Here is a 27,971-nt window from a genome sequence, read left to right as displayed (position 1 = left end):
GAATTGTACTTTGTATCAATAGTAATCTTCCTCCAGTGGAATGTACTGGGCATGAACACAATATAATTTTCTACAGGGATACCTCATGACTATTTTCCCCCAGCCTCCCGTATGATTGTTGGGATAGCCGAGTTCTTATGCATTAATGCATATAGTAGCAACGTATAATAGTATGCATTAATTTCATAAGCAAATTCCAAAGCAGACTGTAAGCACCATAAATCTTGCTTCATTTTTGTTGTATGCCTGTTAAATAGGGAAAATAATTGCCGAGAACTCAAGATAATTCATCCTTTTGAATCAAACTAAATTGCTGAGTAGTCTGTAAAATCTCAAAGTAAAAAAGACTGCCTGTTGAAACAGGAAAATCTATTTAGATGCTTATGAAAACTCCTTAGTGGTAAAAATCTGTTCTTCAGTCAAGAATTAGTCCTTCAAGTAAGGGAGATTATGCAAGCCCATTTTTCTCTAGCTGGCATGCTTACACAGGATTAAACAGCCCTATAAGATCAGAAATAGGAATTTTTGAGTAGATGGAAATTTTTGAAAGTGACAGTCCTGAAAACTTATTTTTTAAAAAATTTTTTAATTTATTTTTTACACAAACCAAGAGTAGGTCAAGTTTCTCACACTATTCTCTCCTATAGACTTGCACCTGAACATTAAGGAGCAAAAAAAAAAGTAGAACATCCTCAGTGATTCAGGCTTTAACTTGCCTAATAACAGAAAAATAGTTATGTTTTTTTACTGAAAAATGAAGTGAAGTCACAGTGCTTCAAAAAATGAATGCAAATAGATCCACTGAGATTTAAACTGGCTATCTGGAAACAAAGAAGTCTAGATCGTGTTCTCAGCTGTTCAGTTCTACTTTGCCAAGGTCACTTAAAAAATAAAGCAACAAATTCAACCAACTGCCCATAGTAAGGAAATCCACAAGAGCAGTGCAACTCCTGCTTCATCTTTATTAAACATGTACCTAGCAGAAATAATAAGGATACACAAACTAGACAACTAACCATTCTCAGGGACACAAAGATTCCAGGTGTCCCTATACTAATAGGTCTTCCAGTATTAATAACTCATTTACTTAAATTTTTCCTTTTCCTTCCCATGAACCAGCTCCAATTATATAGATTTCTACAGTTTCATATTTTATCCTTACTCTGTGGCTTTGGCATTGAAATATTTACAAAAACATTTACAAACTGCAGCTTGTTATAGATAGATGCACAAATATAAAAATTAAGTAAATGGGATCAATATGATCTTTAAGGGAATGGAAGACCTCGCTAATCTAAAACAACCCACCCCCCTGCCCATACTCCCCCATGTCCCCCAAGCTGCTTAAAAGGCACAAGGCTGCATTCATCATGATGATTAGCTGTCTCCAAGAGAAGATGTGAGCAAATAACTGCCATTCTGCTGGCGAATGGTGAGAAGCTGTCAGGGAATTCATGGTGACCAAGGAAAAGGGCTCAGAGCACATGACAAGGAGGACTTCTTGAGAGCTCATGATACACACCCAGTCATAGCCACTCGTAGCTCTTTTCTATAATATTACCACCATGGGGTTAGTGCATACGGCAGACGGTATTTTTCTGGTCAACTTCAGGAAGAGAAGGTGGGTTGTAGGTCAGTGATTATCGATTTCACATCAGTGCTCTTTATTTTGGAATACTATCCTTACCCTGCTTTATTGGTAAGACATCACAAATTTTGAGGATTTTAAAACACTTAAGAATCAGTATTTAAAAGAAGAAAGGGGGTTTCAACTCACTATAACACAATAAATATTATTGTACTTTTAACCAGCAAGTAAAGAGGTATCTTAATGATTTTAAATCAATGTACTCACCACTTTTTTAGCATCTATATTTTGTGACTCACTTGATTTCTGCTTTCCAAGGGTTTTCATGTAACTATGAACTTCTGAATCAAAACATTCAGCTCCATAAAATGCACTGCTCCAACCAGGACTACAGCTATGAAAATCAGGTAGATTGGGAGACACAAGGTAGCTGTTTCCAGCTATCTTTATTATGGTCTCTTCCTCTGGCTCTCTATTTTCTTCTGTAAAGCCTGGACCAATACAACAGCCGTTGCTTTGTAAACATTGCCCCTTTTTTTCTATAGGGATAGTATTCTGCAGCCTCAATTCTTTTTTGAAATTATCCGAAGGTGACTCATCAAAATCCATTTCAGCTAATGATGTATTTATCATAGGCTCAGCCTTCACATCAAAGGTTGCTTCCCCTTCTCCTAAAGAGGGTGTATGGGGGGGAAAGAAATAATGGTCATGTGCTATGATGCATGCTTCGTTGAACTTAAACACTACACATACAAAATACAGTTATGAGACTATCTATGCCCTCTAACAGTAGTGTTAGATGCTTGTTTTGGATCTGTGCTTTCTTTTTCTCAACTACATATTGTAGAATGATGAAGGTTAAAGACACTTCAGAACCGTTACGCTTTGGTCAATACATTTCTGAAAATTACAAAAAATGTTCTGCGCATATACAACAAGCATTTAAACAAGGCATAGTGCAGAAGCTTTAAAACAAAAGTTAAATGTGTCAGACCTGTGCACGCATTAGTAAAAAGCTTAGCTCTTGAGGTTTTTTCCATCCATAAGTCTTGAAGCTTTTATTCCATACATAGAGGGCAAGAATACTTGATACGGCCAAAGGGGACACAGATGTTAGACTTCCTACTCCTATAGGACTCACTCCCTTGAGCTACGATGGGACTTCTTTGCAGTTATAAAGGCTACTGCCAACCTTGAGGGACTGAGGTGACAGTTAAAGGTTGGTATGATGCTGACAGGAGCTTTTATGCCTGCCAGAAGTCTCCCTTTTCACTTGAGCAACCCTCCAGGGTTTAGATATGCCACCCTGGAGTCAAACGGACCTAAATTACTGGTGCAAAGAAATCACATAGCCCATGGGAAAGTCTGGCTCTACATTTGCAATCATTCTGAGCCAAAATGGAAAATTGTAACATAGAATGACAGCAGTCAAGTGCAAACTTATAAATTTATGTTTTGCCATAAAAGTTAACGATGTAGGGGTATAAGCCGTTCTGTAAAGAATACATAGTTTAACTTTGCTCAAAACAGAGAAGTAACCAAGTTTAAATGCTGAAACTTGGCTTAACTATCTTGAAAAAAAATGAAATACTGATACAACAGCAACCAAATACAACCTGTCCATGAATACACCAAGCCTAGAAAGGGTAATGGGTTTGTTATAATAATGGGATTTAGCAGCCCAGCTCAGTTTTGAGTTCAGTTACTGGAAGATGGAATATTTTGTAAACCTTCAACCACAAAGTATGCCAGGAAAAATGCAAAACCCACACTGAAGAAGTACAAATAAACAATCCACTAATATAACCTCAATGACTGCCCTGAAACTGTGTCCTGTAACAAAGTTTGTGATCAAAAGGCAAACCTCTCTTGATTAACAAATCATTTGACCCACTGTTCATTTTGCTATCTGTCTTTAAAAAGGAACTTCAGGGGATAGAATAGGGAAGTGGAGGAATTCCTGGGAGAGAGGTAGAAGACTTCTTTTTTACCTGTTTGTAAAAACCCTTTTGATGAATAGTTAAAAATGCCCATTTAAATCCAAAAGCAATTCAGTTTCTAGATTTCTGTACAATTCCCGTCCCCAGAATTGTAAATAATTTTATTGACAATACCATTTTTTATTTTAATACATTTTATTTATTTTACTGCCTAGCTTTGTTTTAATTCTGATAAGTTTTAGGACCAGATCTGTTGCACAATCATCCTTCAATCAATCCTCAACTTCTTCAGTGACACCTAAGGAGTCATAAGCATTCTCAAAGCTCTCCTCTCTGCCTAGCTAAGCTTGCTGTGTTGCATGGGGCTGACTCAGTATGATGATCCCCCTTCCTTCTCCCTACTTTAAAGCATGCCACTAGAACATCTACTGGATGAACACAAGAAAACCACATGTAGCAGTTAGGATTTTGGAAGTTTTTCAACAGACACATCTGTGTGAGTAGAAGTAAGTAAAAGTAAATGAAACAGGCATCCCACTCAGTGACATTCGGTCATATGTAAGCTTCATATAAAAGACAGCAGGTCCCCAAGGCATTGATAATGTTCAGATTCACTGATAATGTTCGTAAGTGCTAAGGTGAGTGTTTTCCTGAAGACACACTCAAAGTGCTAACCTCTCAAAACTTGTGACATTGATAGATTCCTAGCACACACAAAGATCTAGAAACATGAAGTCCCTTCTCACCCTCTGTCTGATCACTGCTTGCCAAAAAGCTATCAGATTTCTTCAGATCTTGGAATACTGTGCCACACTTTGAATCAGCTGCCTCAGTTATGCTGAAAATACAAGATTAGGAAAAATTAATGTTTCATATACTTTTACATTTAAATAGGTAAAATGAGATCTTACAAATGACTCTACCATGTATGTGAAAGGTTTCATAACATTTATCTACCTCCTGAAGTTTGCATGTTCAGCTTCAGTTGTGATTTTACAAGAAAGAAAAAGTTCAAATGGACATTAAAGTACACTGAGTAAGAGACAGAGATTTTCCTTTACAGCATTTGGCAAAATTCCAACAGAAGTATCAGAACACATACAAACAGAAGGCATAAGTCCAGGCATAACTTAGACTGCAAATTACTGTAATGGGTTTTCCACTCAGGATTCAACCTCTGGATAACAGTCTGACTCTAAGTCATCCCTAATAAGAATAATCATAATTTTAAGTCAAAGAAGGTAACAATTAAAAACTGCTATATTCTTTGTCTAAAGAATGTTAAGTAAGCACTGTCTCAGAGATATTCTGAGGCAGTTCTTGCGTGTGGTCTAAAAGCTAGACCTGTATTTTTATACTAGATAATAAATAATGATCTCCTTTTCACTCCTGCTTTCAAAAACTTTACTTTGTAACAAAAGTTCATATAGAGGATGACCTCTTCGTATATCTCTGTAATTCAGCTGCAACAGCTCAAGTTTCTCCTACCATAACATTCAACTCTGGGGAATTAAGAGCCTAACCTCCAACCAGTTTTCAATGGCTCCTTAAAAATCCCAACCCAAATGGCAAATAGGCCAGCATGTCAGGGTCTGACATCTGGAGGTCGTAGTCTGTTCTCTCTGAAACTTGCTGTAGGGATAATATATCTTTTAACACTGAAGTTTTTCTAGACCGTATCTACCAAGCTTCTTTGTCAAAACTTCCAATTTGTAGTTCCAGACCACGACAGACAAAGAAAACATACATAACTTCCACATATAAATTGATTACTGTTTACAATAGCCTTTAGTAAGAAGCTTTTATAAGTGTGCTGCGTTTGGAGGCTGCAATAAAACAAAAATGTTTTTTATTATTTTGCAGGTAAATATGTCATTGAAGACGAAACAGTAAAAAAGAGAAATTAAGCTGGTGTTTTCTCACTTAACAGGCTAATTACAAAAGATTGCCAGGAGAAACATTGAGTCAAACTAAATCAGTTAAGTAAAACATTACTAGCAAAGCTAAATTAATTTCCTTGTTCTTAGGTGTGAGTAGAACAAAAGGATGTATAAAGAACTAAACTCAAATAGAATAAGCAAACTGAACAGTAAGAACAATATATTTAACTTCTGATTGAACAGCGTCTTTCTAACAAGACTATGAAGTTCTCCATCAATGGATGAAAACAATATTGATCAGAAATTAGGTCTCCATTATTCGGTTATCCTAAGATGGAGTTACAGACAAGCTTAATAGAAAATATTTTCTGCTAATCCATTAAGCACTATTTGCTATGGGGAAGGCCATGAAGTATCTAATAGGCTGGGAAATTAACAGTTGGCAGGAAACAAGTAAAGATACCTCAAGAGAAGCAGCATATTGGGGACATTGGGACATTGGGACATGGTTTAGTGGGGATGGTGGTGTTGGGTTGATGGTTGGACTCTATGATCTTACAGGTCTTTTCCAACCTTAATGATTCTATGATTCTATATCCTTTCCTGCTTCTAGGAAGTAGGGAGAAAAACATTAAATTGAACTGTAAGAAGGAAAAAGTTCAAAAACACCTACCATAAATGTGAAGGTCTTTCTCCATTTACTACCTGATAGAGATTCTCCAGTAATTTTTCATCCCAGTAGAGGTCACAAAACTTCTCACAAATTGTATCAGAGAACATACCAAATTTAACTTCCTTTAGGTTTAAAATGAAGTTACCTTGTTTAAAAAAAAAAACGAACAAACAAAAAAAAAAGAGAGAAAAAAGACATTACTAACAATAATCTTACACATCAATGATAATTATATACAGAAGAAAATGTACATACCCATATCAAAAACTTCAACTCCATTCTCTAGATAGCCATCAAATGCAAACTCCTCTTGTATAAGATGAACCACTTTCTGTAGTAAAGTGTCACTTGCGCTGTTCTGCTGGGGCAGGACTTCAACATCAAAGAAATGAGAATTGTCTTGATTCACTGAGGTACATGGTGTGTGTTCTTGTTCAGTGAAAATACTGTCTACACTGGTACCACACTCAATTTCTTGGCAGTTGGTTTGAATACCTGGTTTACTTTTATCAAACGTGTTCTGTGTACTAGTAGTCTCACAGTTTTGCACTTTGCAAAGGGAGGCATCATTTTCTGCTTGTGCGCTCATTTTATAACTTGCAATAGTACTTGAAAGTAGCACTGGCAAACTATGATAGCAATCATACGCAATTCTTGAACGAAGAGGTTTATTTGGTATTTGCTCTGATACAGCTAAATGTATTGGCACAAATGTCAAAACTCTTTTCTCTGAGTCCTGTTTGAGAATGATGTTATTTATATGAAGAAAATTAGGAGATGTAGGGCAAGCTAAGGAGCTTGAAGGAACTTCAGCTAAAACGCTCTTTTCCTGTAGAATATGTGAGGAATCAGATGGTGATGGTAACATAACTATAGAAGTAAATGCATTGCCTGACTTTTGCTCTTCTGAAGATACCTGGGATGAGTGGCCTGGAACTTGTAAATCACACTCGGCTATTTCAGGTGCAGTTTCAACAACATCTGTGTCCTCAGTACCATAACTTTTAGAGTCTTCTATATATCCTGATTTGTTGTGGTTGTTGCGTTTTTCTTTTCTTGTTTCTTTCTTGAATTGCTCAGAAACTGGTGTGTGAACCTCTCTGAAAAGGAACAAAGAATTTTTTTGAGGACAGTTCCAGTAGATTTAACAATGAAGTCTGAAGTTTAACTTATTCTGCTTTAGGATATACTAACTTTGTTAGATTTGCATTTTGTTGCAGAATAATAGGCTTGAAGTGAGTTGCAGGAGAGGTGAATGCAACTGGCAATGTAGCTTTCTCACAATTTAGAGAAATCTGGCATGGTACTGGTCCTTTAACTGCTACAAGTTTACTTTCACTTTTAATAGGCACAAATCCTAAAAACAAAAACACAGTTAGAAAGATGAACAATATGTAAAATATAAATGCAAGGTAAATAACAATCAATTTAGATAAAAAAAAAATAATTGTGTACCTGACTGAGAAAATCTTACATGGAGAACTGATCTAGAGAATATTAAAACAAAGTAAACATGTCAAAGAGTCTGACTGCTTACCTAGACTTGACTCTGAAGGGTCCATTTCATGGCTTTCATTTTTAAATTCAAAAGCAACATGATCTTGAGAAGAGATTACTTCTTCCTCAACAGCCTAACAATAAAAATTAAAGTCCAAACTAAATTTATTAGCATTTTCTTTTTTTAAATTCTGCTCAGAACATTACTACCAGCCCAATATAAACCCAGAGTTTTAGGATTTTCAATTTCTGTAATCTGCAAAGCAGCAACCTAGTCATGCCAAGGTGGAGAATTAAAACAAATGACACACAAAACTCTAAGGACTGATAGAACTGTTTGGAAATCTTGATAACCCTCTGTTTCAAATCAGAACTTTTAGGTAATCAAAGTTTTGAACAAGGTCAGTTCCATGGATTGACTGAACACTGCGTCAATTACATATTAATGTCTTTCGTTCTGATAAGAGGGGTGGTAAATGAAAGAGAGATTATGAAATTAAGTCACTGGTTCTTCTTACTTCTGAGCTCTCACCCATGCAGATTGTGGAGTCAGGGCACCAAAATCTGGGGAGTGACCACTCCAACAGCAAGAACTAGAAGAAAGCAATACTTAAAGACTACTTGAAAATTAAAAAAAAAAAAAAAAAAAAAGAGAACAAACTTAACTATACTTGCAGGGGCCAAAAATCTTACTGGAATATGACTTACAGAATTAATTGGAAAAACGTAGAGAATTAAAAAAGGTGGCTCTTACCTTAAAGACAGATTTATTCAACAATGCCAAAATATTTTTGCTGTTTATACCTTGTTCAAGCAAATAACGATCACATGTCTAAAAAAAAAAATAAAATAATTTTCAGTCAGTAAATAAGTTTTCATGAAGTGAGGTATTCTTGGACAAGGACAAAGTCAAGATAGTCAATTAGAAGTAATCTAAGTTTAAGAAGTCTTATGAATCTATTCAGAGTACCTTATTGACAGTTTCAATATAAATTAAAAACCCATCCCTCTGTGTCCCTAGGGAGGTAACTTTAAAAACAAACCCCAAAGTGACTGGTTATCATTTAATTAGATATCAGTCTATTACCAAAAATAAATTAGTATTTTGATATTCAGATCACTAAAATGAGACTTTAGACATAAATAAATTTCACATAAAATTGCCTAAATCTAGTAACCTTAATTGCATCCGCTAGAGAAGGTCTTTCTTCAGGGTTTTTTCTTGCCATATCCAGAAGAAGTTTTTTTAATTTTCTTGGCAATGCTAGTTTGTGACTCGGTGGAACAGTGTATTTTGCAGCCATCCACAGAACTGCAGCAACACTATAAACGCAAACCTATTGGTATAACATAAGAGACAGGAAAGATGTAAAGAGACTAAAACAAGCTTCCACTTCAAAATCAATTCCAGCAAATTATCCAAAAATTGCCCTCATTCCCTGCAAAAAAAATAATGACTAGAGCTTCCAAAGTACAGATCACATTTGGCTTTTGAAGATGCTAATGAAAATCCCAGTCCATTTCAAAAACTAGCTGTTATGCACACAGGGACAATAACAGTAGCTAATTTTCTACTGTTGGAGCAACAGACATAATTTGTCTTATCCTTTGTCTAGGAAAATTATTCAGGAAAAAAAGTGGGTTTAGAACCATTTTGAAGAATTCCTTCCTCACATAAAAACTTAGATTGCTCCAAGCCTTAGAGTTCTACCATAAAATCTGGCCAGCCACAATTTACTTAAAAAAGGTCATGATAATTCAGAAAGTAAATGGCACACAGTAATTACAAGCTACCCAGTACGAGTCGTATTTTACAGAGATTACACTTATCAGAAGAACGAGGTACTGTATATTTATTTTAGCAATTATTGTGCTACCTGCAGCTAGACCAATTGAAGTTGCCATGATGAGGGACCTTGAAAAGTACTTGATCTTCACAAGCTTACTTGTTTTATTTGAAGAATTACAATTTTCAGACAGAGCCAGATTTAGTATACTTAATGCTTAGTTTACATATGTTAGCATGTACTACAAATGCAATTTTGAAAAAGTTAAAGCACCATGCTTCTTCACATTGCCTCTGAAAGGTATTAAAAAGGCTCAAGGGACAGAAACCTAAGCACAGAACTAAATAACGTGGTCCTATAAAACAATGTTTTCTAGCACTCTTCTGAGCAAAGTGAACAGCAATGAACACAACATAACAAGGAAGTTCACTATAAAGAAAATAACCTGTGAACCATTTGAACTGTTGAACAAAAGCTACTAATAGGTACAAAAATATTTGAAATAGGAGAAAGCAGCTCTGCCAAAACAAAAAAAATTTCTTGCCCTTAGGCTCAGAATTCCAAGAGGTCAATGGGATCACAATTTTAACCTAAATTTATTTAAGAAAAATTTGCCATCCAATCTAGCATATCCTTCAAAAACGTTCCTTTTACTGAGGTAGTACAGTTATTGTGACTGGCACTACACAGTCTTGATTCCCATACCATAATTCCAACTAAATGTTCATAACAACCAAAAAGTTGTACAAATATCAGGAAAAAGCCAAAAAACAGGTCAGATTATTCTATATGTAATGTTGTAGAAAAACAAGGAAAAAAAGATTACTTCAGATTTTCCAAAGAAAAAGAATAAAGCATAAAGACTTTAGGATTATTAATTTCTACTCTATGGTGAAACTGCTGTATTATATTTCAGGGTTAGTTTAAGTTTCTGAAGCCTTTGAAAAAACTGCACATTGGATCAAAGCAATTTAAGAAGAAAGAGCAACTTTAAAGAAGATGATATATAAACATTTTCTAGTTACAGATAATTTTACAGAACGTCAAACTCTGTCTTTAGTAGATTTTTAATGAAGGGTTTTTTTTTCTGATTCATGACTATTATGTCTAATTTTAAAGGGCTCACGTGGTACAAGGTACATATTAGCTAACCTCTTTTCTTGTTACATAATAGGAAAGTACCGTAAATTCTGTTTTCCCCACTCCTAAGATCACTGTGGTACAGTATGCAATTCAGATGCAGTTGCAGTGCAGACAAATACTCACCTGCTATTTATTAACATTTTTATCACCTTTGGTCTGAAAGCTCCTTATGGCTTATACCTATAGCAAAAAGCTCTAGGAAAACTGTATTGGTAAGAGACATAATTCATAGTGCTCCCATAGTAAAAGTACGCTGATAGTGATATTTTTACCCAATCTTCCAAATAAGATTAATGTTTGGGCTTTAGCCTACACAGTCTAAAATACTGATCTTAGTGTGACCTCCAGAACATGAAAACATGACTTCAAAGTCTGTCTTATTGCTAGCAAACTGAAAATAATTAAGCCTTATGGAAAACTATTGAATAACAGATTTTTGGCAGTTACTCCAACAATTTTGGAAGGCAAAATTATTTTTTCGAAGCAACTAATTTTATGGGAGATCAATATATAAAAAACCACAGATAACCAAGAAATATTGGGAGAAATGAAAAATATTATCAGAATCTTAGAAGAGTTTAGCTTTCTTCTTCAAGCAGCAGAGGAATACCAACTGTCCTTTGATAAAATGCATAGCAACCTACATAACCTACCACATTACCTTCTCAGTATCCACATCCTCCTCTTCAATTTCAGGAGCTAAATAAAATATATCACAAGATTCTAAATGAGAAAAGAAACCAGAAAGAAAAGGTAAGATATTTTCTTTCTTCTCCACTTCCCCCAAAAAGAAATAAAAGCAGAGCACGCAATGTATTAGTTTACCTTCAGCTTTTGGAGCAACAAAGAGGATACTTCCATGGCAGTCAATCAGCACGGAGTCCAAACATAAGACCACTGCAAAACAAGCCACAAAAGGGCAAGGCGTAATAAATATCTGTTCTTGTAACTATTTGACACTAATAAAAATAAATTAAATAATTTAAAAAATAATTTGCAATGTCAGCAATTACCCTATGATAAATGATGCTTTAAACAACACTAATGCTAGAACAGACACCACCCAATAAAGAGACAGTAGATGCGTAATCACCCAAAGCAATTCCTGCAGAACAAAGACAACAAAGTAAACCAAAATGGGATTGCAATAAGTAAAACGGCTTTGAATACCGGAAGTTTACTCTCTATACCCAGCATTGAAAAGGAAGGCCAAGAAAGGAACAAAACAAAAAAAGAAATACAACAGCTTGATGTACTCCAGTCTTCTCACAAGGTACCAATAAAAGACAGTCGATTTATCTTAAGCGTTTAATCTCTCCTCTCTTCCCTCCTCCAACCTCACCAAAATACAGGGTCATTATCTGGAGACAGCTGAGACATTATGTGGCCAGATCCAGAACTCCTCTAGGTGGGATAGGATACAGAGTTCAGTTTTGCACAAATAGTTATAATCACACACACTCTCCCACTGAAGAAGTGTTAGGCAGATTGGTATTTGCAAGGCCCTGAAATTTTCCATATTTAGGAAAGAAATAACTGACTTCTAAAACTATTTTAAATGATCTGAGGTCTTCAGGAACTTAATGTTAAGGTCATGAGATCATGTTATATAAATTCAATGATGAAAAACTTGTGGTAAGACTGTGTTTATCTGTTTGATATCTTCAAAGCACACCATAATTTAACATGTTTTAATATAATAAGCCAATTGGCTAGCAATGTAGTCCTGCCTTTGTAGACTACCATCAAATACGTTGTTTTCTTAATAAAAACAGAGTACTAGGAGGATAGATTCTTACATTAAATTAAATAAGAGGTTAAAACATTAAATTTATTAATTATTAAATAAAATATTAAAGACATCTAAGAGTAAAACAAATATTAATTTATTATTAAATAACAAATTGAAGAGGTCTAAGAGAGAAAAATAAAGTAAGGAAAAAAAAGGCAATCATCCTTTTGCTTTTGTAGTTACCTGTACAAAACACATCTAAAGCCATTAAACTGTTCACTATGCTTAATGTAAATAAAGGCTTGCCTACTACCTTCAATAATATTTAAGCTGGACCTGAACTATGCGTCTTGAAAAGCAAAGCTTTCCTGAACAGGAACCTTTACTAGTTATTTCTGCTCCCCTGAGAGCTCTTCATGCTCACTATCTTTGCTTCTGAAGAGTTAACACCTCTGATCCTGAATCTGCAACACAGTTCACACAAACCAGATCTCAATGAGCTCAGTACAACATGAGAACTCTCACCTGGGTTCTCCAAAGCGCTGGTGAACAACATGTAAGCAACATCCTCTGATAAGAGGAGAGGAAACAAGTAAAGTCTCAATGGAGGGTACAAACAACTTTTCTAGCAGGATTGAATTAAAAAATACATGAAGAGGCTAGCTTTGGGATATGTTTTCTTACCCACATAATTTCTGCTTAGGATAATCAAGGAAGGATTTGGAGGAAAAGGCTAAGTGAATAAATAATAAATAATCCAGCTTGTTCCACATTTCATGTATTTAGCTATGACTCATCAGCTACCAATCTTACTCTACCAGTGTTAAGACAAAGGATATTTTAACAAACACTTTATATGATATCAGCTTCACCTTTAATAAGTTAATATTCAAAAGGAATGCTGAGAGAATTTTATGTGTGTGTGTGGGCACTGAAGTAGTAACACCACTGTAAGTCATTCCACAATGCACAATTACTCTCAGAACAGGTAGAGAATCCTCTGGCAGAAATATTCTAAATCTGAAAACAATATTCAACTTCAAGGTAGCTTTAGTTGTCAAATACAGAATTTTAAGTAAGGTGTCTTCCGTTTAGTGGTTTGTATCATTATGTCCACTTTTACAGGCTACATAAGGTTCAGATCACAACTCAGTCTTTAGTATTTTGAAGACATGCATTCTGGGCACATGTAAGTATGGTAACAGAGGCTGGCTAGGCATATTAAATTAGAATCTGAGCCATTATGTGCAGTTGTTTGAAACCTTCACAAACATTAGGAACATGCTATGAGGCTGAAATAATCCTTCCGTGGCAAAGTATATCAAATACTTAGTTTTAAGGGTAACATTGCTTAAAGTACTCAGAAATCTCCATTTACTTTTTAACAGTTTTATATCATAAAAGATAAAATAGCTGAATCTGAAAACCAAAGAGAAGCAGTAAGTTTTCTGTACCTTACTATCCAATTGTTTATATTCAGTTACAGTCTTCAAACTCATCCCTGTCCAAACCCTCAAAAGCAGGCTTTTTAAATCAAAAAAAGGAAAGGCAGGGGGGTGGTGGTGGGAACCTCTGCTCTGTTTATCAGAACTGCTACAGATTTATCATTAGTATAAGCTAAACCAACATTCAGAATGCCTATGGAAATTTAGGATGGTCTTCTCCCAAGTCACATACAACATATTCCAATTCTGTCAAAGAACAGTTCCCCGTTCCTCTCTCAGAAGTTGATTTCTGATAACGATTCTATAAACTGAAGCATAGGGAATGCGGAAGGAGTAATGCCATGACAAGACCCTGGGTGCTTTAAACTGACAAAGCCCTGTATTGTCAAGATACGTCAGGAATCATTTGTCACAAAGAAATTCAGGCAAGAGAGAAAATTTTATGTTTACATATATCTAAAACTTTTTCCCTCCTGCTTTCAAGATACAAGTCCCAAGTACTTTTCTTAAAAGTCACAGTACAGTTTCTCCATCCCCAAAATGTCTAAACACAAAATTTGTTTCGCTGCTTGAAGTCATAAAGATGTTTCCCCTGCAAAAGCCAGAATAAAGCCAAAAACTCAGAATAAAGAGAAGACGTTCTTCTATATATGGAAGAAAACTCCAAATTGAGTAAAAATTCTAAGTCACAATTTAAGACAGTGAAGTTAGAAATATTGCCTATTATTTTTTCCGTACACAAAATGAAAGTCAAGGTATTTTGCATCAACAGAATAAAGAAAACATTAATACAGTGAACATAAATAACTAAGCAAATATTTAAAGATAATTAAGACTATACCTGGATAATTTATGCAAGTCTGCAGAGTACATAAACACTCGTGACATAATGCCCAGAGTTCATAGTCTTTCAGAGGTTTACCATACCAGGACAACAGGAGTTTTAGAGAGATACACTGAAAAAAAGAGTGAGGATGCAGAAAGATATTAAAAATCATGACAAACCAAAAAGGTTTACTGGTGCAATGAGAAAATAAATCCTAATATACGTACAACACACTCACCGAAAAAGCATTAAGAAAAGGTATTTATTGCATTTGCCAGTAATGAACTATTTGAAAAAGCATTGCACAGTTAGCTGTTTAGATGAACCAGTAGTTTCTTAATTGCATAACAAAAGTGTAATTCAAGTGAGATTTCAGCAAGAGTAGAAGTGTTTCAAGAAAAGTGAGCTGTTTGGAAGCTTTTTCTTATCATACTAAGGAAAGACTCTTTTAGAATGTCAAAGATGACACATAATTATAGGGACACCACCCAGACTTAGAAACATAAAAATCCAAGTGATCACCACCACCAACAAAAAAAAATCCCACATTCCAATCCTGATTTACACTGACAGTGGCATTACAAGTCTTACCTTAAAGATTTCATCAACATTTCTTGTTCTTCTGTGAAAGACGTTAACAATATTGACAGAATTAATGACAGGTTTACTTGAAGTCCAAGCATATTGTTCTGTTTTTAATCACTGGCTGCTCAATTTGTGATAACAGCATTTGTTTTTCTAGCTATCAATTTTAACTTTTGATACCCAGCATAATACCTTAATGTGACAAAGATACTCCTTCATGGAAACTTACTGTTCTTCAGAGAATCCATGTTTTACATTTTGTGACTTTTTTTTTTTTTTTTTTTGAATATAAGAACTTGACATTGATAGTACTGCACAGACACCTTTCCAATCAAGCTGTGCTAATAGAAGAGCTTATCAGTACTAGTGGCTCTTGACATCAGCTGGACTTTACGATCTCCATTCATCTACCAAAGGAACAGTAAAAAATTCACTGTAGGCAGAAACCTCTGAGTTAAAGCAGACCCATCCAACTATTTTAAAAAACAGCACAGCACAGCACACTTTCTGTTGCATATGCAGCCCTAAGATAGTAAACTATCTCTAAAGGTCAACTTTAGGCTATGCTGGGGAAAAGAACTACCAGAAGCAATTCAGGATTAACTCTGGAAAACAAACAAAACTGGAGCACAGGAGACAGAAACAAAAATTAAAACCTCTGAACTGTTCCGCTGTTTTTAGACACCTTTATATCCCAATCAACATTTGTAAAATCTAAATAGACTAAGGGTCTCTCTCACACATAATGGTAGTACACCATTACATTTGACAAATCAGTCTCTGCACTGCCATTTACTGCAGTCAATTTTTCATGATCCTGGCTACGAAACACCCTCCAGTGAGGCACTACTTGGATTTTATCATAAAATATGTAATGAACAGACTCCTGCATTAACTTTCATCAAGATCAACAAACAGAAATAGCTTCCTTGTGATCTATAGGGAGGAGAAAAAGAACCACATTGATTTCCGTAGCTGAAGCTTTGTTGATAATTTAATTTTTACCAGAAGACCTTCTCAAGGAATGTAATCCTTTGGGCTTGTCCTGTTTAAATATTCCTTGAAGGTGAACCAGATAAACTATGAATTTTTAAACAAGATGTGCCAGCAAACACACCTTTTGATTTACTTAAAATGTTTTATATTCTGCCTACCTCCAACACACATAAAAATGAATTTGGTGCATTTATTCTCCTATCCTCCATTGTGGCAGATCACAAAAATTAGTAACTTCAGCACAGACAGATTTGAAGCTAGGTAATAAGGTTAAGCTTCATTCTCAAATTTTGCTATCACCAGCACCCTGGAGTGCAAGATTCTTCCATCAATGTATTCCTTCATTATATCTAGAAAAGCAAGCTCTTGAACTGTCTGATAAAAAAAAAAAACTTCAGTTACACAGCTGGAAGGAAGAGGTCAGATAGTCAAAAGAATGAATTAGTCTAGAGAACATTCAAAATAGACCTTCATACTGTTTGATTACTACTCCTGATCGGTGCTGCGTTCCCCCCTCCATAGCATCCTGCTTCTCACATGCCTCAAATGTCTTTGCTCACAGACACTTTACAATGAAAGAAGCAGCCGAATCTTCAAATTCACCCTGCACAGCTGACACGAATGGAGGGAAATCAAAAGAGAAATTCCACAGACTGACTAGAACATTAAGAAGGTTTTGGGATTTGGGAATATTTTTGTAATAAGTACACACCACTGCCACGTTTCTCTCTAAAGAAACTTCCCTCCTCTTGAAGTTTATGTCCCTAGAGGCTCTAAAAGCTGCAGCGGAGAAAGATGGACTTCCTCTATCGCATATACAAATCACCTCTCACTTCAGGAGGTGACGAATGGCTAGCAAGGGGAAGAAGAATCTCTCACTAAACTGGAGACTGAAGTTAGTTGTACAGCAGAAAGCTGAAAGGTATTTCTCATCACTTCTGGGATATCCAAGCTCTCTAGAGGAAGAAAGAAATGACAAAGAGATTTAAGCACAGCAGGAAAACAGGAATAAACCCTAAGAGCAGAAGCAAAAGTTTATGATAAGAAAGAAGAAAGTGTCAATGACAGATAACAAAATAGAGGATGAAAAGGCACTAGAAACTGAAATTCTGTTTCAGAAGAAAAAAGGATGTAGGAAAAGCAAATCTTAGCAGAAGTGAGAATCACTGCCGTCCACAGGATGGCCAAACTAACCTGAGCCAGGAAAAAAAAGGATGCAGTCTGGTTACAGGTTGGTGAATTTTATTTAAATGTATACCCTCATTGCTTCTCTCTGGCAAGCATCCCAAAGAAAGGTTAAGTGTCAAATATTAATATTACTAGCTAGTATTCACTTGCAAGATGTTCTCCTGTGATATTAATAACTGACTGCATTGCTATTGTCTTTTACTATAATTCAAGTCTCTCCCCACCTTGCTATATCAAAAGATTATTTTTATTCCTGAAAAAAATACCTGAGGTGGTCATTCTTCTAGTGTCCTAAATATTCCAAATGCTCACCTTCCTATACCAGAATCAGAAAATTCTGGGAAAACTTCATCTGAAGGCTGAGGGTTCATACCTGCTGGGAACTTGTTCTTCTAACGTCTTGTAAAAGTTATCACGTACCTTGACTATATCAGATAAGACATGTTTCATCACACATTTACATCTGTGATGAAAAACACATGCAGTCTGGTTGAAATAATTTCCAAAGGGAAAACAATACACTTCTCAACCTAACATTATAAGGCAATTTTTATTTAAGCCTCAAAGCAGATATTTTACACAATGCACATTCAAACTCCACTGAGCCTGTTTATGTTTTGGTAAACATTTAAGTGTAAAACTCCCTTATTTAGGCATCTGTCTCAGGTTTGGTTGTTTTGTTTTGTTTTTTAACATGCAAGTGTCCAATTCATAGCTTTTCATTTCCTACAACTTCAAAAAACCCAACTCAACCACCAAGAAGAAAAAATCTGAAGTGCTGGAAAACATACAATTAAATTTTTTAGTCAAACCACCTGTAGCATGCGTTGTTTCTTAACTATCTATTCAGACACTTTAGCAAAGCAAGCTCAAAACAACTGTTCAGCATCCATAAGGCCTCAAGTCCTCTTCATTTAAAGCATTAATATTGATATAAAACATTTATCACCAGTGAAATTGCAGCAAAGAGCAAACAAAATTATAATCCAGTGCCTCTTCCTGAAATTTTTTCTTCCACGTTCTAAGCCAGACCTTTTCATAACAGAGATTATATAACCCAGTTTTTAAAATAAGAAAATGTTTTTCACTGCACAGAAATTTTGACAGAAAACATGAAAAAGCCACATGACTGATTATTGCCTATAGCTACATACTGGTGACATTTTGTTTTATGCCAAGAAGATTGCATTTTAAACCTCACTTGTTGAAAAAGTGATGTTTTTTCTTCAGTGCTCTAAAGATCATTTAACAGATCTTTTATTTCATTGTTGGTACCAGAACTGTAAAACCAAACTTTTCAAAGCATTCAGACTATGCCAACGTACTATATTTTATGAACATAATGCTGGCATGTTTTAAACAGCCAAAGCAAGCAAGATTTTCATTATTCTTTTCCTAGTAAGTACTATTCTGGGAATAGACAACTTTTCTTTCCTTCAAGTGTTATTTCCCCAGTGTTCAAGTGTCATTCTCTAGCTACATGGCTTTTCACTTCTCTCATGCTTGACTGGGTATGAATGACCAACAGAAAACAAATGTGTATATGCCAGGTTCCCGTTAACCCTTCCCATGTAAAGGCCACAGCATTTGAATCAGAGAGAAACATTTAAAAGTATTAGAGATGAGACACACCTGATTGGAATGAAATTGGTTAGAGAAATAAAAGATCCCCACTCAAACTTGAAGTGAAAAATATTTATTTATGGCATGCAAAACTATAAAAATTACTAGGAAAACCCTCACAAGATACATTGCAGTAGCCAGACAAAAGCAAGCAAGTATTTTTAGTAATGCTTACTAGCAGTAAAGCACACAACATTAAGAAGCAGTGTTGGGGTATTAGAAAAATATTGTCCACTGGAGAAGTATTATTGACAGGTAAGAAAAACTGTCTGTTCTCCAGAGTAGACAAGGTTGATCTTCAACCGGATGGGACTGGTATTGCACTTTCTCTAAAGAACAAGAAATATTTAAAGAGATGCTAGAGATACTATTCTAAAAGCTCTATTTGCTGCAATCACGCTTATCTGTTATAGAAAATTAGTGAAAGAGCAGCGCTGTAAATCTTCTGAGGTGTCTTCCATTTAGCCCAGAAGGTAGAAATCACATTAGCTGGGGCTTCACACTTTCTGTGCCTTTGCAGTTAATGAACAAACTCTCAGACTCAAGTTTTAGCTTCTTAAAAAAAACAGACAAACATTTTTAGGTATTTGGTAAAATTCTGGCACAGAAAAATGAAAGGGAACTTTCAAGTGTACAGGGACATCAGTTGCAACTTTTTCACATAAGGGATAGCACAGTATGGCTTTATTTTTGCCATTGTCAGGAGGTAAGACAGCGGCAGAAACTGCTGTGTTTCAGAAGCCTGAGGAATAAAATGTATTTTCCAGAAGAGGAAAAAGAAGCTGAAAACATTAACAGCCCCCCCCCCCCCTCGTTCTCTAATAAGACTTATAACAGAGTCTGCCATACAGTTCAATGACTACTGAAAATGAATGACCCTCCTTCAGAAAATAAACAAAGATTACCAGGCTAGAAGCTCAGCATTTCAGGGAACAGACAGCCATTTCAGAAACCTAGGTGTTGCTCACAGATGTTGATATATTTAAGTGCTTTTTTCTCCCTACAGCAGTTAAATAATCAGAGAGGTTTTTTTTTTTTTCTTTTTTTTACAACAACTTAGAATTTTAACAAGCTCTAAAGAGCATAATATTTTTATGTGGCAGAACCTGAACATTTGCTGGAATTGATTATTAAAAAAAGAATATACAGCATGAGTCTATCAAACTTTTCTTCTACTGAAAACACAGCTATAAAACTCTGGTTTCATAGATAACAACCACCCTGCTGTCTTCACTTCAGATCATATGTATTACAACACTGCTTATTAGGGTAACTGGAATAATAGTTACCTTTTCTAATTCACTGTGATTGTCCTGTGAATTCAGTGGGAGCAGGATAACCTCACTTATACTAAGAGCCTACTTATTTGGGAGAATGAAATTCTGTTCAGGCTGAAAGAAGACTTTATTTAAATTGAATGGCAGAATAACCTGAAAACATATTTTGGTTTACTTTTCTGTGTGCCAATCTCAAGTGCTGTTGCAGGAAAAGCAAATAGGACTTTGTTACAGCTTTTAAATCATGCAAAAATTTTGGGAAACTGTAATTCCGAGGAAGATTATTTTCTTGAAAGTATCTTCATGTACTCAGACTTAAACTGTTGTCCTGATAATCCAGTAAGGACAGAATATAGGTCTTATTTCAACAAATTTTTTCCTCCTTAAAGTAGAACTCCTAACAATACACTCAATTTATATTCTTAAGTGATGGCAGCTTATTCACCACACCTCCCTAGTTAACACGGAGGCTTAAGTAAGCCTACTTCCACCTCAAGGCAAGTGACTTAAGTGTGGTACCTTTTTTTCTTTAAATGAAAAAAAAAAAAATCCCCAAACAAACTTAACAAAAAACCCCAAAACCCCAACAAACCAGCTGCAGTGGTTTTATAGTGGTCTGATGGCCTTATCTTAGCCACCCTCTCCATGATAAGTAACATGCAAATTAATTCCTAGGTTTATACAGTTTAGCATAAAAAAAATAAAGCCTCTATTCAGAAAAAGAGATTTGCACACAGGATGAAAGACAGTTGTTTCTGTTGCTTGATTACTAAGACATATCTAGATTTCTGTATACTCACAAGCTTTCTCACAAGTCGTCAGTGACTGGAATTGTTAGAAATACAAGCACATCTACCAACTGAAGCAGGTTCATGTAAATCCAGAGTAACAAATGACATAGCAAAAGCAGATGACTTTGGAATGATTATAAATCTGATTATTTTGCACTCTCTTCTGAATATGTAAGGTTGCATAGTCCAGAGCAGGAAGGGAAGAAAAAAATAGTCTACAATACTTTATAGTCTACAATAAACGGATCTTTTCCCAGAGTCCAAAGAATGAACCTGCAGGATTTAATCACTAAATAAAGGACTCAATATGCATACAACGAGTAACTCCCTTAGAGAGGAAAACCATGCCATGTGGTACTTATCCATATTTACTATCCTCCTGCACTATGAATTTAATAAGTGCACATTATTGAGGGGAGAAGAGACAGGGAAGGGAAAAAAGCATTTAGAACAGAATCTTCAGTGTTGCATTAATTTTTTTAGCTATGATGAACCAAAGGATCTTTACACACTTGACAGACCTAGGTTACTACTCCAGTGGAGGTGTTTGGGCAAGGTGAAAAGAGGGATGGATGCAGACTGAAAATAACCCTAGATGCCACTGCATGGGATGGCTGGAAGACTGGCCATTAGGCAAGGAGAACAAGGTTGAGTTGTCACTAGACAAGTAAGGAAAAAACCCAACATCTTCACCTAAGCACAATTTCTGGAAATGAAATGTGTGAAGTTTGTGCTGCTCATTTTTATCAAGTCACAGCAAGGCTGGAGAAGCATCAGCCATCCTGCATTTTTAGCCAGCAGCTCTCCTATCACATGGATTGTTTACATCTCTTTGAGTGTGGCACAAGAGAAAACCATCTAGTCAGAGACCAAACTTGTCCACCCTGAAAATATGTAATTTGAGCAGAGAAGAGACCATACTACACTATCTATCAACAAATTCTAGTAGACTAATATCAGCTCTCCCTCTTCTTATTTGGCTATTTATAAAGATGAAATGCTTGAGACAACAAATCCATCATATTGTGCACATATTTGAATTCTATTATGAAATATACATAACAAACACAGAGGCAATAATTTAAGAACACAGAACATACAGCATATGTACAATTTTCAAAAACTTAAATGCGCATGTAGATTTAAAAAAAAAAGTGGAGTCTTTTCACCTCCTGAAGCAAATAGGATATTGCCATTGATTTCAATGAGGTCAGGTTTACAGTCAGGAACTCTGCAATTTTTATAAGCACCTGGGAGGCCCACTGCAAGGTAGTGAACTTTATGCATTGACAGTAATGTAAAGGGTTAAAAATCTACATATGTTTTGGTAATGTTCTCTTACAAATGTAATCAACTATTAAGTATGCTGCTCTAACACACTAGCGAGAATGCTCCATTTGTAAAAAAAAAATTAAATGAAAGTTGATTTTGCAATAGCATAAATTTCACTGTAGCACTTTACTTTTAAAGAGGAAAAAAGGATCACCATGTTTCCAGTATTAACTCTTTAAGTGTGCAGACTGGCAAAATTCGATTTTCCAGGATGCTAAAGGGGGCGAGGGGGGAAGCAATCACACAGTATTTAAGCCATTTCATCTCCACATAAGTGACTACAGCAACTGTATAATGAAGACTTTATTTTTACTACCTGCTCATTACTTTTGATTTCTGACCCTCTGCCTCCACAAAGATTATCTTCATTATTGTTTGCGCTCATCGCACCGTTGCTTAATTCTGGAGACCTAATCAGGTTTGATCCGTATCTGTTCCCACTGGGTTTTGTCGTTAACACTGGAGCCATCTTGTTAAAATGTGGTAAAGAATTTTCATTTGACCCTTGAAAAGTTTCAGAAGAATCTTCCAACGCCATGTAATTGTCTAGCGTTTTTGCTCCAGCAATTAATCGATTCGGGCCTTTTAGCATACCAGCTGTGTTTGGCATTTCAGAGGTAGCATCAGAACAGTCGTCTTTGTGATCAGATGAAGCAAAACCTATCTTTTTACCATTAATAAGTGACATATGTTCTTCTAGATTCATGCCAGACACCTGTGTGCGTACACACGGAGCTTCTAAATGAAGATCATTAACCTGGTGATTCTTTGGTTCTATTTTTGGTGGACTAATAGCAAATGAATTAAGATTTCCCTTTGAAAAAGCAACCTCATTATTATTGTCTAGAGGTAGTGACTCTTGTGTTAGCAAGTGATTTTTCCTAGCCAGTGGTCCACTGTTGGCTACAGAAGTAAAAAAGTTATTTGTATCTGCAGGTTCAAGTGGTAGCTTTGGAAAGGTTTTAATTTTTCTCAAAGAACCTTTCTTAAAAATGCTATCTCTCTCCAGGTCAATAACACATGATTTTACATCCAAAGCAACACTAGCAAAACTGTCAGTATGCACGGCATGTTTGTCCTCTTCTTTGCTCTTTGTAGCTTGAGTTGCAAGTTGAGAATGTTGAGTTTTCTCATTATCCAGATCAATTTGCATTTCCTTTAAACCACTTTCTATGCCAGTCACCATAGTAACTACAGAAGAGTCCTTATGACAGGTAGCTGTCACATCTTCCACTGCAGACGAATCACCTGCTATGTTGTTTTTCTCATTTGAATATAATTTAGATCCCAAACTTCTCTGACACATTCTTCCCTTCCACATGTTATCACAGACATCTAGACGCAAAAAACAGATGCTTATATTAAATGTGTATTTAAACCTCCTAATCTTTCTAGTAAATCTTTATATTGCTTTTTCTGCCACTGCTGTTATTTATCTTCAGTATGTTACACAAATTAATTTATTTCTGGACAAGTCACTTTTAATCATAAAGTGTACTCTGAATATAGTAATTACGTTCATTAAGAGTTGTATGTCCCCTGCTCCCCACCCCCAATCCACAAATATTTCATAATTACTTTTTGATACCTAGAAAGGAACCTATAACAGGAAAGTACGCAAACACAGTATTTTAAAAATCATTAGATATGTCAGGCAATCTGAAATTCTAAAGTTTTTAGATTTTACATTTTAAGGTTACCTTGAGAAGCACCAAATGATTCAATTGAAAGAACCCTTCTTCCAACAGCAGACAGGCTTCGACAAATATTACTTGATGAAGCAATCTTCAGTTTTTCTTCACATAATGACAAAATGCTCTAGAGAAAATTAGTGTTAAATACTTATTTAATAATGAACAGATTTGTGAATTTTTACTAAAGTGAATCATGTTAACTCACAGTACATCTGAATTTATACGATGCTACACTGGAGGTCTTTGTTGCACTGTTCATTATACTGTGTGTTTCTATTACGTGGATGAATTAATTTCTTATTTTTTACCATGGGCTATCACGAAATCATTTAATACAGTTCAAGTTCTAGCCTACAGTTAGAACACTAAGAACAACCAATAAAAATTAATAATCTTAAGTGTTATCCTTTATGAATAACATACTGAAAACGTAAAAAGCTGGAGTGTGGATTATTTTTTTAAACAGCCATTGATTGCCTTGAATTGAGTGACATAGGCAGGATGATGAATGTTTTTATTACCAAAATTACATTAAAAGTAAATCCTGACTTTTAAAAACTGCAAAATACAAATATCTGGAAAGCACTATTCCCAATTAGAGAAAGCAATCATTATCAGATCACAAGAAGAAGCAGTATTATACGTCTCTAATCTGTAGCGTGAGCACCATTTGATGGCATTAGCACTGGTCTCACACACAATTAACTACAGGCATTCACACATTTAAAAACCTGTCACCATGGGCAGGAAGTAGAAGAGGGCGGCCTCTCCAAATGCATCCCACTGTTTCGTCAGTAACTGTTCCTAGATAAACACTGATGAGACCTCATACAGCTCTGAGGAGCTGCTCTTACTTCCCCATTAACCTGCTCAACTGCTCTTCTGCTGTTGTGAGTGGAAGGAAGAAAATGGCTCTGTTGGTTCACATATCAGATTGAGGAAGGACAAGAAAAAGTGAGACAGGTGTCCAGCTGTGCTGGAGTCCAGTGAAAAGCCTAGAAAAGTCTATGGGTTTTCCTTCCATATAGCTCCCCCCGCTCCTTTCCACCCAAGAAAGGGCACAGTGGAAAAGGAAGGGAAAAAGAGAACAGATGGTCACAAAGCCACATTCATATATTATCCTAGACCAGCCTTGACCCACTCTATTTTTGGGCTGATGTAAGTAGTTAGCAATAGCTTTCAGGGATTATTGACCAATTGGAGATGATAGGGAGTGCTATACAACCCCTTTCCTGACTATGCTTGAAAGTAAACAAATAGAAATACAGGAGTTAATCAAGTAGGCTCTATATCAGGAATGGTCTCCTGCCTGGGCAGTCCTCAACCAGGGAGCCAGTATTATTTGCTTTATAAAAATGAACCTATTCATTCTTTTGTTGCAGCACTCTTTCTGCAAAGCATTGATTACAGGTGCTATACCATTTAGAATATACACTATCAGCTTGGGGGGCGGGGGGGGAGAAGAACAGAAAAGTAGATAGCACTATTATGAAGTAGAAGAACTGAATCCAAGAAAAGTCATATTTGGACAACTGTTATTCTCTGGCTACAGTCTGAAAGTCTGCAAAAACAATGCATTAAAGGTAAACTTTCACACATCAAATAACACTGTATTAGGTAACCAACATTTAGAACGTAAATTCTTTGAAAACATCTTGAAAAATCCTATATATCTTCAAATTCTTTCTAAAAATTAAAGGTAAAATAAGAGGCTAAATACAAAGAGAATAAAATACAAAAATAATTAAGATATCTAATCAAATACTACTAAGCATTTATATATTTACGGAAAAACTAGTTAGTAGTAATGCTTTGAACAACACTGCTTTGAACATGCCAAGGAACAGATGTTTCCTGGGGCATGGCTCCCTCCATCCCCTTCTTAAATGCAATCCAAACATCATTTGAGGCACCATATGAATTTCACAGCATAATGCCTGTGCTCTTGCTTCTAATGACTCGCTCTCTCTGCAAACTAAACATTAAATGGCAAGAAACAGTTAATGAGAAAATTTAGATCCACAAGCGTATTCACCCAACCTTCTTAAAAATCAAATCACCGTAAAACATTTACATCTGCTTTTCAGGTTGTATCTCCATTAGAGTAGGAAGAAAGAAGAATTTCTGATGAGTCTGGGAAAACCTCAGCTTTCTTGCAAAATCTGAGCATATTACATATAAAGACCATCTCTCTATTAATGAGCACACATACAGAAATATTTTTGTCACTTTTTAAAAACAGAAAATTATGTGGGGCTGTTTTACCTCAATATCTGGCCTATTTTCAGGATTCTCTTCTTGCATTTGTTCCAGTAGAGTATGCAGATCTTTCCCAAATTCTGATTCTGTCTCAGGTTCTACTATATATTCTATTGCTGCTTTCAACGTTGCACCCAAAGAATAGACATGTGCCTGCATGAAGTTTAATAAAGAAGGCATTAAACATGCTACCAATTCCCTCTCTCCTGCCAAAAAAAGCTCTGAGATCACAAGGGATACAGCTTACATTGTTTTCATTTTTAACTTACAAGGTAACAGTTTACTGGAAAGGTTGTTTAATTTAAACCAGAGGAACAAAACAGGCTTCAGTCCTGCTTTGGGGGATACGCTTGTTGCAAAGAAAGAGAAATAACCCTGTGGGGTCCAGCTAAAACCTTTTTTCTTCCTCACCAGTAATCAGTATTACAATTGTTCATCGGCTACAGTTAAATATAAAAGTCAGCCCCCTGTGTGTGTGCAGGTAATATTTAAGTTAGAAGCATGCTGGGAGATTGAAGTGGCATTCCTTTTAGCAGGGGGAAAAAAAAAAATTAGTTTGACAAAAAACTTCATATATAGCAGTATTTTATAAGTGCTATCAAGCATAAAGAAAGCAAGCAAAAACAATACAGCCTAATATCACTTGCCTCTGAAGACACTTATGAAAGGATTTTAAGAAATACTCCACGTTTGCCACCCCTGCTTTTCTTAAAGCCCACAACCTTGTGATGAGCTCCAATAAAAATGGAGGTGAGCCAACGACTTTCTTCAATCTAGTGCTAATGCATTAGATTTGCCATACAACACAGCTACCTCTTAATTTTAGAAGTTCTCTGCTTCTTAAAAAAAAAAAAAAGACCTTTTCAGATCTGCTTTAGTAGTAATGGTAATTTATCCATGATGGCTTGTATTTTATTTTTATGTTCCATTCAGAGAACACAACTCAGTAAAATTTATATCCAAGACTGTAAGTGCAAGTTTGTGTAAACATTTCAATGGTGATGCAGTACAGCCAGCAATTCAAGTGTACTGAACACTGCCCTCTCAGGTTTACAAATACATACATAAATAAAAGAATGACCAGATTTGTACATTAAATCTGGTTGTACTAATGCATTTACTATATGCGTTACTATTTTTCACCCTACAGAGAAGACTGACTCTATGGTGAAGAGTAATTTCCTCCCTCCGCCCCCCCAGATTTTCTCATTAGGGTGTATTATTGTCTCTAAATTGTATGAAGGGGAGGTGACTTGTTCCGCAGGTATGCATATATATTTACTTTTTAGTGAGGCAGGGCACCTCCATGAAGGGGAGTGCAACACTGCCTCCTTAGGAAGCTCTGTGTGTGTGAGCATGTAGCTTGGACAGTTCCACTTCTCCCCCTTCCTCCATGCCCCCCCAAATGAAGAAAGCATAAACTAGTGCTGACTGCTGGATCTAAAGTCTTAATTTACCCTTGGGACACATCAAAATTAGGACAAAGGTCAGAAAAACAAACCACATGTCATCTGATCTAAAAAGAAGAGATCAAAAAATTTTTTTGCAAAGCAGTAATTTCAGTCTCGAGTTCTACACTATTACACAACTTCACCATTAAGCAGAAGAGGTAACTGAAGACTTTTATTTTTCTTTTGAGACTCTCAGAGGAACTCAGACAGGAGCTGTTACAATTTTTATTTTGATTTAGCAGAATGAACGCTGTTCATCTATTC

At 35.8% G+C, this 27,971-nt stretch overlaps 1 protein-coding gene across 1 annotated transcript in view; it reads right to left on the bottom strand.

Annotated features, from left to right (window-relative positions):
* The window catches only part of KNDC1 (kinase non-catalytic C-lobe domain (KIND) containing 1), a 68,286-nt gene that overhangs the window by 14,461 nt on the left and 25,854 nt on the right, over nt 1-27,971 (bottom strand). Inside the window, exons 4-17 of the mRNA XM_009323322.1 lie at nt 26,263-26,409; nt 24,004-24,121; nt 22,620-23,638; nt 14,527-14,641; nt 11,334-11,405; nt 11,170-11,231; nt 8,757-8,915; nt 8,333-8,410; nt 7,619-7,712; nt 7,276-7,438; nt 6,337-7,181; nt 6,082-6,226; nt 4,275-4,366; nt 1,856-2,259 (exon numbers count right to left, since the gene is read on the bottom strand). Coding sequence (XP_009321597.1) covers nt 1,856-2,259; nt 4,275-4,366; nt 6,082-6,226; nt 6,337-7,181; nt 7,276-7,438; nt 7,619-7,712; nt 8,333-8,410; nt 8,757-8,915; nt 11,170-11,231; nt 11,334-11,405; nt 14,527-14,641; nt 22,620-23,638; nt 24,004-24,121; nt 26,263-26,409 — 3,513 coding nt within the window. The remainder of the gene's footprint in view (nt 1-1,855; nt 2,260-4,274; nt 4,367-6,081; nt 6,227-6,336; nt 7,182-7,275; nt 7,439-7,618; nt 7,713-8,332; nt 8,411-8,756; nt 8,916-11,169; nt 11,232-11,333; nt 11,406-14,526; nt 14,642-22,619; nt 23,639-24,003; nt 24,122-26,262; nt 26,410-27,971) is intronic.

The sequence above is a fragment of the Pygoscelis adeliae genome, unplaced genomic scaffold, assembly GCF_000699105.1.
Source record: "Pygoscelis adeliae isolate BGI_AS28 unplaced genomic scaffold, ASM69910v1 Scaffold294, whole genome shotgun sequence".
In the NCBI taxonomy this organism is placed as follows: Eukaryota; Metazoa; Chordata; class Aves; order Sphenisciformes; family Spheniscidae; genus Pygoscelis; species Pygoscelis adeliae.
The sequence above is the reverse complement of the archived record's forward strand: the minus strand, read 5'-3'. Positions and strand labels throughout refer to the sequence as shown.